Source organism: Netta rufina (genome assembly GCF_964035555.1).
Source record: "Netta rufina genome assembly, chromosome: 16".
NCBI lineage: Eukaryota > Metazoa > Chordata > Aves > Anseriformes > Anatidae > Netta > Netta rufina.
Window position 1 is genome coordinate 13,860,036 of NC_140140.1, and position 15,149 is coordinate 13,875,184.

The window sequence follows — 15,149 nt, forward strand, 5'->3', positions numbered from 1 at the left end:
ATCTAGGCTTTATTTCTGGCTCTGAAGTTAAATGTAATTACTCTAAGATGTAATTCTTCATTGTTTCTTAAGCCCCCAGTTCTTTAACAGTTTTCCCCAGGAAAACATGCTGCAGCAAGTTAGGATAACCCCAGAAAACATAATATGAATGTTCTCAATATAAAATGAATGTTCTCATTTATTTCATACCATGAGTAAATTCACTTTCCTTCTGACATCATCCAGTGTGGAAGGCAGAGATCAGTCACCCACCAGCACCATTCGGGACCTCACTTTTTAATATGCAGATTTGTAAAGTTGCTATTTCAGTCGTGATAGCAAGATGACAATGATGAAAAACAGAAGGGCAGAAGAAAAACGGAATTCCTGCCCCAGGATGGATAAGAAAGATTAGTTTTGTGAAACGGGTGTAAAAGACTATGATGTAAAACACAGAATTAATTTTAGCTTAATTTAGGAAACAGAGGAAGATGGTATGAAAAAAGGTCAGTGTGGATAACCCACGCTAGGCAGAGGGGAGCAGTGCATTGCCAAAACACTTCAGGAAGGGCCTGGTAGGATGAGGACTCGGGGAGGAGAGGAGCACCAGGCCTGAGTGGGATCCTGCCTGGGCTGCGGTGGGATGAGGCTGAGGACCTGCCCTACAGCACGCACTGGTGACTGCAGAGTGCGCTACAAGGCTAACAGGGATGCTCACGATCCCTTTATTTCTGAGAAGTATGAATGAGATTTGATCCCTCCTACTTCAGTTAGCAGGCTCCTTCCCAGCCCCTTGCTGTGTGAATGAATGTGTGAAGGGTGAGGAGAAAAGCACTTTGAGCTCATTTGTCGTCTTTTACTTATTCTCAGGGCCCTACCGGTGTTACTGGTCCCAAAGGTAACCAGGTAAGTGTAGCTGATCTTTGTGATGAATTTCATGCTGCAGTCAACAGAGACATTCAAACCATAGCTGAGGTGCAGCCTTTGAGACCACAGCCTGCTTTTCCTTCCTTCAAACTAAAGTATTCAGGAGCAGACACCAATAAAACACTTTTTGTTCTATTTTTTTGATGCTGGCAAGAGAGATATAGTCTGTTCTGATGGAGACATAAGAAAGTGCAGCGATAAAAATGCTGGACTCTTGTTTATTTTGTAACCACAAGGCACGCCGTATATAAGCTCCTCACGTTAGTGTTCCTCCTGAGTTAAGTTTGGAAGCTCAGCTTTTCACCAGGGCTGTTCCTGTGACTAATGGAGAGGATTTGTCCTAGCCTCGGAGCTTGGCAGGCTAATAGACTAATTTAATCTTTTATTTTGTGCTGCTTAGCTTCCACAGCTGGATCCTTCTCAGTGATGAGCTTTTGAGACAGTTTTCATCAAATGTATAGCTTATGTCTGACGTTGTTTTAGCAATGCCTGATGTTGTTTTTGCAGAAAACAAGTGCTTTGCCAACAAGCGTTGCGTGTTTTGTTTACCAGCTTCAGTGCCTGTGAGGTCTGTTGTGTTGCTAAGGCAAAGACCAAGCTGACCTCTGTTTGTCTTGAAATAACTTCCTCTCTAAAGCCATATAGTCGCCATAACGATGTTCATCATCTGCTCTAATTGCCGTGTAATAAGGAGAGTGCAGTGGTTTGTGTTGCCTCCACTGACGCCTGACTTGCACGCGCTGCTGTCACCACGTTAATTCTTTCATCTCCCTTTCAGGGCATTGCTGGAGCAGACGGCCTCCCAGGTGACAAAGGAGAACTGGTAGGTGTCCTTGCATTGAATTCTCAAATAATAGAGGGGTCTGGAGAACCGTGGCTCAAGAACCAATAAGATCAGTTAGAATTAACCATCCAAGAGCTCCAACCACCATTATCAGACCACTGACTGCAAAAAGAAGGCAACCCAACCCTGTGGGTCCCTTTCAACTCGGGATATTCTATGATTTTATGATTTTTCCAGCCATAATATTCTGGGCACGTGTCAGCTCCCCTGGTCCCTTCAGGAGGAACTGGCTGGGTAGCCAGACGGTGTGGCCTTCGCCGAGCTGCGGCATGTCAGCACTTTTTGTCATTTTGCTCCTCAAAGCCACAGGGCGCCGTGGGCACTGCTCTGTCCCTGGGAGGTTTTGTCCATCTGGAGAAGTGGCCAGGCTGCGTTCAGTGCTGCCACCCAGGGCAGCCTGTTAGTGTCAGGGTGCCGGGTCCAGTCGTGTAAGGGCTGGATCAGGCCTCCTGGCCCCTTTGCTAGGGACCAACACGTGTGTAACATCGTCACTGCTTCCTGCATCTTGCAGAGCGGGAGATTTGAGTTTGGATGCATGTTTTCTGCAGGATTGTTCTTTCATATCTCCCTTTCCTTTCTAACAGGGTCCCTATGGTCCCCCCGGCCAAAAAGGAGAGGTATGTATCAGGCCTTGCAGACTTGTGCCCAGTAACATTTGTTTATAAACATGGTTATTGTATCTTTCCATGATGTATCTCCACAAACTATCTTCTAAACACACATGGTCAGCCTGATCAGTTAGACAGACTTGAAGAAAGGCTTAATTAATCCCCGTGAGAAAATAATGGACCATGTCTCGTGTTGCGTTGTTTTTCTTCTTCTTTATTACAGCCAGGAAAAAGAGGAGAACTTGGTCCCAAAGGTGTCCAGGGACCTAACGGGACAGCTGGAGTTCCAGGGATTCCAGGACACCCAGGGCCCATGGGCCATCAGGGGGAGCAAGGCGTTCCTGGCATCACGGGAAAACCTGGGCCTCCTGTAAGTATTGTTTTGTGTTATTTGCATCCATTGGAAGGGGCTGCAAGTCACAGTGGTCATTGCAAAAGTGAATTAGAAGTTTAAATATACAATTCCTAACCAGTACTTCAAATGTTAGGCTTCTGTCTCAGTCCAGAGCATGTTTAATTACTCAGGAAAGGCCAAGTAAGCCTCAGATTAAATATCTGGCCTTAAACATTAAAATTAATTTCTGCCATTAATGTTGTGACAAAGCTCCTAAATTGAAGCCATCATCTTTTGAAGAGGAGGAACAAAAACTCATCTTCATGCAGGATCCTACGCTTCTTATTGAGCTGCTGGAAATGAGTTTCATGTCCTGAAGCTTCTGGCAGTGATAATTATCAACAATGTGCTTTTTATAAGGCAACATTCTTCTGTTAATTGCAGGGCAAAGAGGCCAGTGAACAACATATAAGAGAACTCTGCGGGGAGATGATAAATGGTGAGTATTACTGGGAGAAAACTCACTTCAATTACCATATTTAGCTGAAGATGAGGAGATCCCAAACATAAGACAGCTGCTGAGATCTGTTATTTTTTCTACTTTAATTAGGAAAAATGTGCTGATGTTTAATGTAGAGAAATTATTCAGGAGGTCACCATTTGTCTGGGTTGTCTCATTATTCTGAAATTAGTGTTTTTTAAATGATTCATCAGGGCAATACACAAAGCATGCTGAAAGAATCTTTGACAGAGCTGGCAGTACACGTGGGCAAGTGTGTCCCCCAGCCTGCATCGTTCTGCGCTTCAGCTCCTACCTCCTCCTTCCAGCTTGCCTCTCCCTGGCACACTGTGCCTCCCTGGAGCAGGCACCAGGCAGGTGCCAGCTCCCAAGAAGAGGCCTTCTTTCTTTGAACTAAATGTATTTCTTTTAGAGATTACGTTCAGCATTGCTTGTTTCAGAAAATTTGTTTTGAGTATTTTTTTCCAGAACACTCATTATCTTTTTAAGTGGTTTAGGAACCAGGAAAATATTAATGGCTTAAAACACCTAGAGATTTCTGACCAAAATCTCCCTCAGTGGATATTAAAATGTTACAGATGAGCTGACAGGACAGATTCTGCAGTGTTTAGTTGCTTCCTGCCAGAAGCTCCAAGTGTGGAGGAGTGGCAGGGGGCAAGATCTGCACAAGCGTGCAGCTCTGCTTTGTTGCCAGATACCCAGTTCTCAACTGCTCCCTCAATTAAGCACATTTGAGGGTAAATGATAATTAGCTGAGCAAAGGGTGAAAATGTTGGACATGCAGTTTTTAATTTAGGTGTGTTTTGGTTTTTTTTTTCCTTTTTCAGATCAAATTGCCCAGTTAGCTGCTAACCTGAGGAAGCCCTTGTCTCCAGGAATGACGGGTCGGCCTGGCCCGGCTGGGCCCCCCGGTCCTCCTGGGGCTACGGGAAGCGTTGGGCATCCCGGTGCTCGTGGGCCTCCTGGCTATAGGGGGCCAACAGGAGAGCTCGGGGATCCTGGTCCCAGAGGTAAGTGAGGCTGAACCAAGCCCTTTCTCTTTGATGCCCACTGAAACAAAATGACAAACTTGTACTGATTGCAGCAGTGGAGAGGAATGAATCAGGCCTTTGGCAGCCTGAGTTCTGGAGGGCAGTTCTGCTCGCACCTTTTAGGATGCAATGCGAGCAGAGATCTTAGTAGTATCCTGAGGATTTTGAGTTCCTCTTCATCTTTTCCCTCCCTGTCCTCAGATCTGGCTGCTGTATACAACTCTTTGCTGAAATTGTCTGTTTGTGATTAAAGGTGACACTGGTGAAAAGGGAGATAAAGGACCCGTTGGACAAGGTATCGATGGACCCGACGGCGATCAAGGACTTCAAGGTAAGGCTGTGCAAATAATTTAATGAACCATAACTAAAGTAAAGGCAAAAGAACAGGTCTGCATGTTTTTGGCACTATGTTGTAGTCCCTTTGTCCATGTAACGGTTACAGTAGGGTTGTTTTCCTCTGGGTACAGCAGGTGCACACAATTTGAACAGTGGAATTTAACTAGTACATCCCCTCTCTGCACCATTCCCATCTAGTCCTAAATGTTTTGGAGAATGTTTTAGAAAAAAGGCAGCTGGGACAACCAGACTCCTCATTTGTTCTTGGTTCCTTCCACTAATGGCTGTGAAAGGTCAGGAGCTTTTATAGATTTGAAGGTCAGGACCTTTCAGAACTACTCTCAAGTGGTTGCCAGTATCAGCAGGTTATTATTGTCAGTGGTACTTCATACATAATAATCACTTAGCTGATATACTACTTATCATCTGGTTTAAAGGTGTGTAACACCAGCGAGGTTCTGGCTTCAGATTAGAATCATTCCTGCTGCCTGTTTCCTGCACTCTGGGTCTAGAGGGACATTTGTCTTTGCAATGCTCTGATACAGACTGCCTGCAGTGAAAACAGCATGCAGGACTAGCAGCTATAGTCCTGCAAAACTGAATTCATGTCTCTGGCTTAAACAAGTTCTGCAGAGAAATCAGGGATGTTACTTCATTTTGCGAGAAATAAATATAACTTCTTAGTCTACAGCTGTAGAGTACAGTGGTGTTACTGCTCTGTATTTGGCTATAGTCCCATAAATCCTTTATCAGAGGACTCAAAGATTCATTTCTGCAAATTAATGAATATCTATTAGAAAGTTTGAAAGTATATTTTTTATTTTGCTTGCCTATTAAAGCAGTTTTTCTAATTGTGATTACATCTTCGCAATGAATAAGTTACAAGCACCAAAACCAGGCTCTGCATCCATATACTTTCATAAAAACAGAATATATATATTCATTTCTCTCAGATTTTTCCATAGAATAATTGCATTAATACATAAATATCTTCTTTTCCAAAGCGAGTAAAAAGATGCTATTTTTATATATTAGATATTGAGAGCATTTGTCCTATTCATGAAATGTAAGATGTAGTATAAGAATAGTAGATGCAATTAAGGAAAACAGTCAGGCACCATTTCTTTATCGCAATTAAGATGAGAATGCAGGTTTATAGATCATCTGTTCATATAGCTGTCCTTCGAGGAAACAGAATCTTATTTTACAGTATTGAAAAAAGTTTCAGTAGCTTCTTGTTATAGAAATAACTTGTCAAAAAAAAAGAATAGCCCAAGTTTGCCCAAAGCAAAAATAGTTTTTGCCAATAAACAAAGTGTATTTCACCCTAAGAAAATTTTTGAAATTAGACACAGGTATACAGGAAGTTACTTATCTGTAGTACCAAGGAGGTTCTGTACCATCACTCACTACTCTCCTTCCCTTATTCAGAGTCTTAATTATGATTAGACTTTGAGAGGTGCAATGAACTGAAGCAGCAAAATGCCACTGCCTCCTACTAGGGACTGGGAAGTAGGGATAGACACGAGCGCTCCTATTGGCACAGTCAGCAAGCTGTGAGCTCGCACAGCGGGAGCATCCCTTGAGCTAACTTTTCAGAGACCCTGCAAAATAATTCTGATTACAAATTAACCATTGTCATTCATGAAGTCACACACTAAGGTAAACACACTGGTCAGCAAAAGTCAAAACAGACACATGCAGTGACAAAAGTGCAATGCTAAACATCTGCCTTCAGCTGTACTCAGGTAATTCCAGTAAACCAAAAGATACCCTGAAAAAATCCAACACATGTACTCCAGATTCAGGCCAAATTTATTCAACACCTTGCACTCAACAGGCTGTAACAAGTCTGATAAACAGACACTCCAAGTATATTAAGAACTCTAAAAGTAATATATATTTATACTACTTTTACATATGTATATATAAGTTTATATAGTTATATATGTATGTATATATCTTTTTTTAGATGAAAGGCAGGAAATATTTCATTTAATGTTTTTCCCCTTCTTGTTTAGGACTTCCTGGTGTACCTGGAATTAGTAAAAATGGTCGTGACGGTGCTCAGGGTGAACCCGGTCTTCCAGGGGATCCTGGTACTCCTGGTGCTATTGGGGCTCAGGGAACTCCAGGAATATGCGACACATCGGCTTGCATGGGAGCTGTTGGAGCATCAACTTCCAAAAAATCATAAAACAGTACAAGAAGTGGAGAAGTGACTGAATATTTAAATAAAGAGTGCATTGTAAGAAAACAGAATCTTCCTAGTGATAAATGGACAGATGTTCCTTCTATTATATTAAGTGGAGACTTTGACACAGTCATTCAGTTCTATGAAAAAGAAAGCATCAGATGACAACTGTAATTAAAGATGCTTTATGAGTATTTTTTCCTCCCCCGATTATTTTCCAGAATTTTTATTGCTAAACAACCTCACCTTCCCTTTCTCCCTTTGCTGAAGAGACCTGCGAGAGGAAGCATTCCTTTCCACCATCATCTCCCTAGCTGTCCTAAAGATCACCATGGCTATTCTGCATAAAAGTTTGAGCCTTGGCAATTGAATTCTTGGTGCTGCTCCTACTGACTTCAGTTACACAGGTTTGTGCACTACGTCTGCACCATTAAGGTATTCAAGCACCTGGCTGCTACTTACATCAGTGGCAGTTAGGCATTTAAATAGCCAGTATTTGAATATCTTAATATTCTGGGCAAAGAACATAGCTTATGGATACGCTGTCTGTTTTCAGACTGCATCTCACATAGCAAATACTAAGCCCTTGCAATCAAATTCTGCAAAAGGTGCAATGTATATATTTTAACTTACAGGGGAGAGCTTTTGTACATTTCCATATAATAATAAAGGAAGTTAAGTAACAGCATTTTCACGACCTCTACGTAAGCTATTTGCACAGTAATTGTGAATAAAACCCCAAATAAGAAAGGATGCTCTTCTAAAGTTCAGCCAAAAAAAACAACAACTGTATGAACTGTTGTAAAAATAAAAGGAGATTTTTTTTTAACCTTTTCTTTGTGCTGTTATAAGTGTCGTTATACACATCAAATGCTCAGATGAACTCTATATTACAAAACTGGTTTTACTAGGACTGTTTGGAAATAAAATGCTGCAAAATTGTCAATATCCGTGATTTAAAATAGTATTTATTTTGAGATCTTTTTGTACTTTAAAACCTGCTGGCATCATCTATTATCACCAAAATTAATAAAGCCACTTTCAGCTCACACAATAGTCTATCTCTGCCCTAAATGCTGAAGCTTATGAACAATAGAGACATATTAATCTTTAAATACTAAAATAGTTTGTGCATTTAATAATCTGCTGGTTACAATGTGCCATTTTTGGACTTACCAGTACAAGAAACTGCTGGGCAGTTGTGTGAGAGGCATTAAAGTAATGCACCACTATAAAAACAATGGTAATAGCTTTACATTACTCTTTGGAGTGATGAATGTTAAATTATGCATGGCAAACATGAACCCCATAATAGCAGCACAGTTGTAACTATGCACTTACTCGATTAACCAACATAACCTTTAAACTTTTAATCAGAAAAAAAAGGGCATTATAATATGGTACCTTTAATTCCTTTTTACATTTAAAGAATACATTTGCCTCTAGTCATTAAAATAACAGAATAGGTTGATGTTCTACAAGTCCTAACTGTACTGTATCAGCTTAAAAAAAATAAAGGAAGAAGAGCACAACCACAAACAGAAAAAGAGCAAAAAGAGAAAAATAAGGCATCACGACAATTTCTTATTGCCTCTAGTCCCAAAGCCCCTTTAACAGAACACTGATTTATATTGCTGGCAGTCAATTTTCATTTCCATTTTGAATGAAGACTGTTTTCTGTTAAGCTCTATTTATGCATTTTTACAAGTTATATTTTGAAAGTCACTCCTGGAGCATATCAAATTCATCACAATCAGATGAATCCCAGCATGTAAACAGGAAAAAAAAAAACGGGGGTCACTTATTTATCCACGCTTTCCATACAGTTCAAAGCAGTCAGTTCAAGCTACTTGGTCTCCATGCATGTTTTCCTGCAGTGGACACGTTACAAACGAGTCTGAACTTGCTATTTTTAGTCTCCTGCCTGTTTTACCACAGAACACAGTCTCAAATTCCTAAAAATCAAAATAATAAAAAATAATTATGCTTAACGTAAGTATTTACTTGAGACGTATGTTTTTGTTTCACTAGTGTCTTGAAAAGACCCAGATACACCTTCTTTGCTGAGCAGCTATGCCAGTATCTTGACAAGGTTTTCCTATACACACTCCAGCTACTCTCTTAAGATACTTGGCAGAGGCAGAATTACTCATGGGCTGCAAGTACTGCAGTAGGAACATGAAATCTTATAGTGCATATAACCCTTTCCTACTCTCATCCATTCTGAGATACCATGGGTATTCAGCTCCCGAACCCCACCATGTAGCTACCTGTTCATGCAAGCTAGCTAGATGATATCTCTGTGAACAAAAGGGGAATAGAGAAAAAGGGAGGGGCGAAAAAAAGAAAGGACTCAAGACCCTAATTCTACAACGTCCAGACAGCACAATTCCTGAGCGTGACACTAGCTAAAAAATAATCAAATTTGAAAACCCTGAGGACACCACACTACTGTACTGAAACTGTTCTGAGGGCGGCTGGTCAAAAACAAACCAAAAAGGAGAGCTCAATGATCCTTCACAAATAGCATCCAACAGAAGCATCCCATATACTATGAGCTACATTACAATAACTTTAAAATGCTTCACAGTTCTATCAATAACAAAAAAGAAACTGGATTCGAACCTGTTTCAGCGAATCGCCGTGCTTTTCCTGAATGTACTTGAGAAATGCCGTTGTCCATTGTAATGTTGTTGCTTTATCAGTATCAGCGGTACAGAATGGAACCAGCAGATTCAGTTCATCACAGCAAATCCGGATTCTGCGCCTAAAGACAAATACAAGAGGTTATCATCCAGATGGGAGAGAAGGAAGGAAAAAAATAAAAAATAAAGAAGGAAGACTACTCGCATCTGCTACAAGCCACAAACTTTGGGGACTGCATTTTGTTCTATTTTAATCTAGCTATCTTTTGTTCACTACAAACTTTACATTTGTAAATTAGTCATGTTATGTGCATGTTAGTTTCCTTATCATTCTAGAGCTGGTTAAATGTTTTAAAATACCCTTTTTGTTTATAGAGCAAAAAAACAACAAAGCAGCCCACAATTAAACATAATTTTTCTTTCCTCTGACACCAAACCCTCACCACTTGCATTGCTTTTTCTTGTGAGTAAAACAAATGTGTCAGATTTACCTCTACCTCTGGATAAAGATGGGAGTATTACAGTATCAGTATTTTAGCCTTCAAAAACTTTGTATTGCAGCCTCTCATAGAAATTACCTTCTGTCTCTCTCCATGCGGTTATGTCTTTCTCTTCGCTGAGCAACTCCTTCCTGTGTACCACTCTGCACCTGCACGCTTGGGTTGGACTGTGCTGACTGCCAGGAGCCCTGTGCAGGCGCAGCGCTCTGGCTATCACACATATTTTGAATGTCACTAAGAGGTTTGCGATCTACGTTTGCTTCCAGTGGGCTTACTCGGCTGCAACTTCTTTTGCTTAGTGCTTGCTTGCATAACGTGTCTTCTTTGCAAAACAAAGAGGAAAAGACCCCATTGAAAACCCTCCTATTGATCATGGAAAATATTGATCATTGAAGATTTATTTTTTTGTTTTATGTGGAATAATCTCCGAAGCTTTATGGCTAACCTAGACTGCCTCTTACAGTAACACGTGTCCTATGCCCCAAGGCACTGCTTGCTGTTCCAAAATCCACCTAGCTTCTGTTTTCTCAGCCAACCTCCTGAGATCATGCCTGCCTTTGGATTAGCACCTAAAGAAGTAATTTAACTGTTCTTTAGTTGGGTAACTGGATCTGTTATATCAACTTTGGGGCCAAAAATGCAGAAAGAATCCAATTACATACTCTAGGCCAAGCCTTTCAGAGATACTTTAGAGCCTCAAGTTTTCTCATTTCAAGCTAGAAGTGCTACACAATTTTGGAAGTATAGCTAAAATTACAGGTGTTGAACTTTTTTGGGTGGGGAGAAATCTAGTTCCATATTGCCTACAGTACATTTCAGACAAAGACCACAGCACATGTGAATAACTACAATCACATTAAACGTGGAAAATACACAAATTCGGGAAAAAAAATACAGATTTGGAGGACAGAGAAACCTAAGTATAAAGAAGACAAATGTTTTACCTCCAACTTTAATCCAAACTTCCTCAGGCAAAGCTTTATTCATAGCACCTACTGTCTGCTTTGTGGATTCAATTTCCTGATGGTAACAGAAAGAAAACGTTCTGGGTATCCCAAGGTCCTGATGTTTGGCAGCTTCCAAGATAGTGCAAGATGTTCCAGAGGTCTGTGAAAACCAAAAATGAAATATTTAGAGGATTACATAAAAAGGAGAATTTTGATATCTTCATGTGAATTTCTTAAGTTTTAGCTTCCTGATTCAATGGCGTATGAGAAATCTCAATTACTTCTGCATGGGATTTTAACAGAATGATTTATTTTTTTTAATACAACTCTGAGATTTCCTGAGTGCCATACTATCATTCTTGCTTCAGAGCTTACTGTGAGTTTGTGGAAAAAAAAAAAAAGTATTTTTCTATTTTTTTTATTTAAAAAAAAAGTACTTTTTAAACATCTTCTCCTCTTGAATAAGTGAAGCCAATATACTAAAATAAAATCTTTCTCTTAAGAAATCTAATGGCCTACTGATTAATATCCAATGCACACTTACAAATGACACTACCACACAATGGCTTGAATTACTTTAGATATCATTACAGATTAACACATTAATAAATTAATTAAATTATAGATCATACTACTCGTGCCTATTGAAACCAAGGCACACTTTAACACAAGACTTTAGAAGTCTATGACATTCAAAAGATTAACACTATTAGCATTGGAAATCAGGAGAGTACAACCAGTGCAGAATATATTATCTACCTACCTGTGCTTGTGAAGGATTAGCACTCCCAGAAGCAGAACACGTGTTCATAGTAAACAATGGATACGTGAACTGTAAAGAAGGTGCGGTAGGTACGGTCTTATTTTTCACCAATGTAGCACACTTGTTTTGATGCTGATGAAGAGGAACACCTATCAGTTCTGTTGGCTGTCGAATCAATGTTACTAAACTTAAAAAACAAACAAACAAACAAACAAAAAAAACATACAAGACTGATTACTTGAAAAACAAGGTGCATAGAAAAGTTTATAGCTACACATGGTCTAGTAACTATCACCTAGAACCCACTTCCATTTACTGTAAAAAGAAATCATTACTGCTGTTGTATCTCCTACCTCACCGACAAAAAAAAATAAAATCAGCTGACAAGGCATTTTATTCTGTGCAAGGTATCTTATTCTGCTTTATGGCTCAATAAAACACTTTATCAGCACACTAATACAGTTACAGGGCAGTATTATTGCTGGAAATTTTTCCTCACAGTGAGGCCTCCAAGTTATATCATTAATTATAACAACCAACTTCTCCTCGTTTTATTAGGATCAAAAGCTACCTTGCTTTCAACAAGGTGCAAGTTAAAGTAGGTCATGTTCTTCTCTCGCCTCTATTTATGATACGTGTTGTTATCAAGAATAAAGTTGTAAATTAACTAATTTTGTAACCACATTCTGAGGGGCCTGGAGAACAAGTCCTACGAGGAGCGGCTGAGGGAGCTGGACTTGTTCAGCCTGGAGAAGAGGAGGCTCAGGGGCGACCTTATCGTTCTTTATAGGTACCTCAAGGGAGGCTGTAGCGAGGTGGGGGTTGGCCTGTTCTCCCACATGCCTGGTGACAGGACGAGGGGGAATGGGCTTAAGTTGAGCCAGGGGAGTTTTAGGTTAGATGTTAGGAAGAACTTCTTCACTGAAAGGTTTGTGAGGCACTGGAACAGGCTGCCCAGGGAAGTGGTGGAGTCACCATCCCTGGAAGTCTTCAAAAGACGTTTAGATGTAGAGCTTAGGGAAATGGTTTAGTGGAGGGCTGTTAGCGTTAGGTCAGAGGTTGGACTCGATGATCTTGAGGTCTCTTCCAACCTAGAAAATTCTGTGATTCTGTGATTTATGCAATATAGGGAAGGAAGCAGTCAGAGGTCAGTGGAGTTGCAGCCACGTGTGACTGGCACAGTTTACAAAAGCCCAACTCATCAGCTCGTGTATTAAAGAAGTACTGAAGTACTTTTAGTTAGAAAAACAGTTTTCAACTCTATGAAAATACGTATCTTAATAACATAAGCTAAAATTAATTACAACACACTTGTTAAGAGTTACTCCAGATTCTTGGGGTTCTTGGCATCTGGGGTTTTCTGTCTGGATGCTGTTGAATCTGTCTTCCAATCGAACTCTGACTGCAGATTTAGATCTAGACTCTGACGGCAGTGCCGAATTTTCGACAGGAATGTTTTCTTTATTCGTCCCAACAGAACTGTCACCATGTTTAACCTTTACTAAACTGTGTCCTGCGACTTCTGCAGAGCTACTACCCTTGGGCGTTTTATCTGCTTGGTTCGCAGGGGGGTTGGACTCACTGAGTAACATCATTCTGAGCTCCTGGAAGTCAACGTGGCCCACACACGGGTTTGAACTTAGCAAATTGCCGTCGGGGGGTAATGCTGACTGGCAGATAACCGGGAAAACCGCCCGGCTCCCAGAGCTGTTTGAGGAACACCCATCCTGACCGGGGTTCGCCGAGGCCTGGGGCAGAGGCAGCTCTGCAGAGCTGCCAGCTAAGAAAGCAGAACCGACCCTGGCTTCTACTTCACCTTCAGCAGCTTGTCCCTCCGCATGTGAGTAAAGTATGTGCTGGAGCTGGGTGTACTCTATTTCTGTCATCTCCACCAGGCTGAGGTCTGTGGTGGTAAAGCTAAGGTTTTGCTCACCAAAGGCAACGTTGCTTGAGCCTCCAGGTCCGCCAGCAGCCGGAGCGGGCTGGGGAGCGCTGGCCGTGCTGGGAGGACTGGAGGTCCGAGGCTCCTCTGGGGCCGATCCTGATCCTGACATGCCTACAGCGCGCCTAACCAGTTACCAACACCTTTTTCAAACGCTAAACCGTAAAACCCGTAAAAATTATCAATAACAGCCATAAAAAAAAAAAAAAAAAAGCAATAATAGCAATACATAAACGTAATACAGATTCTGTAACTCCAGTACCACGAGGACTCAAGGCTCCAGCTCCGAGCACCCCCAGCTCCAGACACCGCTGCTCACGGGAGGGATTTCACCTGCCAGCACCCGGGGGGGCTCCGGGCTGCCTGCTCGCCCGCAGCCCCCTCACAGCAGCCCCCGCTCCGGGACCCTTGGGGGACGCCAAGAGACGGGCTCCGGCTGAGGACAGCCGGGGGGAGCCCCTCGGTGGAGGGACGGAGAGGGGTCGAGGAACCCCCGGGCTCGGTCCAGGAGGGTCCCCGCCGCCCCCTCAGCCCACCCTAGCGCTGAGGGGACCGAAGGCTCCCCCGGGGCAGCTCCAAGCCCACCCGGCCGACCAAAGAGCCGCCGCCAACCGCCCCTCAACCGCCGCCCTCCCGGCGCCTGCGCCCTGAGGGCGGCTTCGCCAACCGCCATGAGGCGGCGGCTCGGCCCCTCGCTGTCCTGCCGGGCACCATCGGGCTCCGAGCCCCGCAGGGACGGGTGCTGAGCCCTCCTTGCTGGTCCCGGCTTCGAGGGCTTTGCGTTTTGTTTCAGTTTAGGCTGTGGAGAAAGTGGCGGGGTGGGCGCGCAGAGCGCGGTCTGTGAGGGAACGGCGAGGGGAAGGCAGGGGAGTGCTGAGGGGAGAAAGGGCTGCAAAGGTTTTAAGGTTTTTTTTTTTTGTTCGTTTTTGTTTTTCTGCGTCAAGCCTCCCCATTCAATGCGAACGGTGCAGGAATGCATTGCCTAACACGAGTCGGAGAACGTCAAAGCCTTCGCTGAGGGAACCGCAGCTGCAGAGCAGGCGGCGGAGCTCAGCTGCTGAGCACAACGAAGCTCGCTCATTTCGGCGGCTGTGTGGCCTCAGCCGCTCCCGGTGCCTAAAAATAAAGCCAAAATAAAGCCAAAATAAAAATAAAATTATTAAAAAAAAAAAAGAAAGAGAGAAAGAGAGAAAGAGAGAAAGAAAGAAAAAAAAAGCCGTATGGGAGCTCAGCGGCCCCAGCTGGGGCTACACACACGGCCCCGGGGCTGCCTCAGCTGCCCACCCGCGCACCAGCCATCACGAGGGGAAATCGTGGGAGAAAAAAGCCACGATGTTTTGAAATTAACACGTGTGTTTTGTTTCTTTGTCGCAGGATGCTCTCTCCTCCCTTTCTGCCTTTCTCCCCCCCCCCCCCCCCCCCCCCCCGAGGAGCACGTCTCCGCAGCACTGGAGGCAGGAGCCTGCTACACGCAGGTACGGTGGAGGTAAACGCCTTGGTAATGCACCTGTGTGTAAAAACTTTTCTGATGTAAACCGACTCAAAAGCCCCTTTCCAGTCTTCCGAAGTTGTCAAGTGG

General features: G+C 42.7%; 2 protein-coding genes across 2 annotated transcripts in view; one reads left to right on the forward strand and one right to left on the reverse strand.

Moving 5' to 3' along the window:
- The window catches only part of COL9A3 (collagen type IX alpha 3 chain), a 35,189-nt gene extending 27,881 nt beyond the window's left edge, over positions 1-7,308 (forward strand). The window contains exons 25-32 of the mRNA XM_084296566.1: positions 850-885; positions 1,685-1,729; positions 2,335-2,367; positions 2,582-2,728; positions 3,137-3,191; positions 4,040-4,222; positions 4,497-4,574; positions 6,601-7,308. Of these exons, the coding sequence (XP_084152692.1) occupies positions 850-885; positions 1,685-1,729; positions 2,335-2,367; positions 2,582-2,728; positions 3,137-3,191; positions 4,040-4,222; positions 4,497-4,574; positions 6,601-6,776 (753 nt within the window). The 3' untranslated portion in view covers positions 6,777-7,308. The remainder of the gene's footprint in view (positions 1-849; positions 886-1,684; positions 1,730-2,334; positions 2,368-2,581; positions 2,729-3,136; positions 3,192-4,039; positions 4,223-4,496; positions 4,575-6,600) is intronic.
- A 1,306-nt stretch (positions 7,309-8,614) lies between these two features.
- On the reverse strand, positions 8,615-13,682 carry TCFL5 (transcription factor like 5; the record flags this gene model as incomplete). The annotated part of the gene is made up of 6 exons (XM_084296381.1): positions 8,615-8,728; positions 9,399-9,540; positions 9,997-10,237; positions 10,863-11,025; positions 11,629-11,815; positions 12,940-13,682. 6 exons carry the CDS (start codon positions 13,680-13,682, stop codon positions 8,615-8,617), a joined length of 1,590 nt encoding a protein of 529 aa, XP_084152507.1.
- Between the last annotated feature and the right edge of the window lie 1,467 nt (positions 13,683-15,149).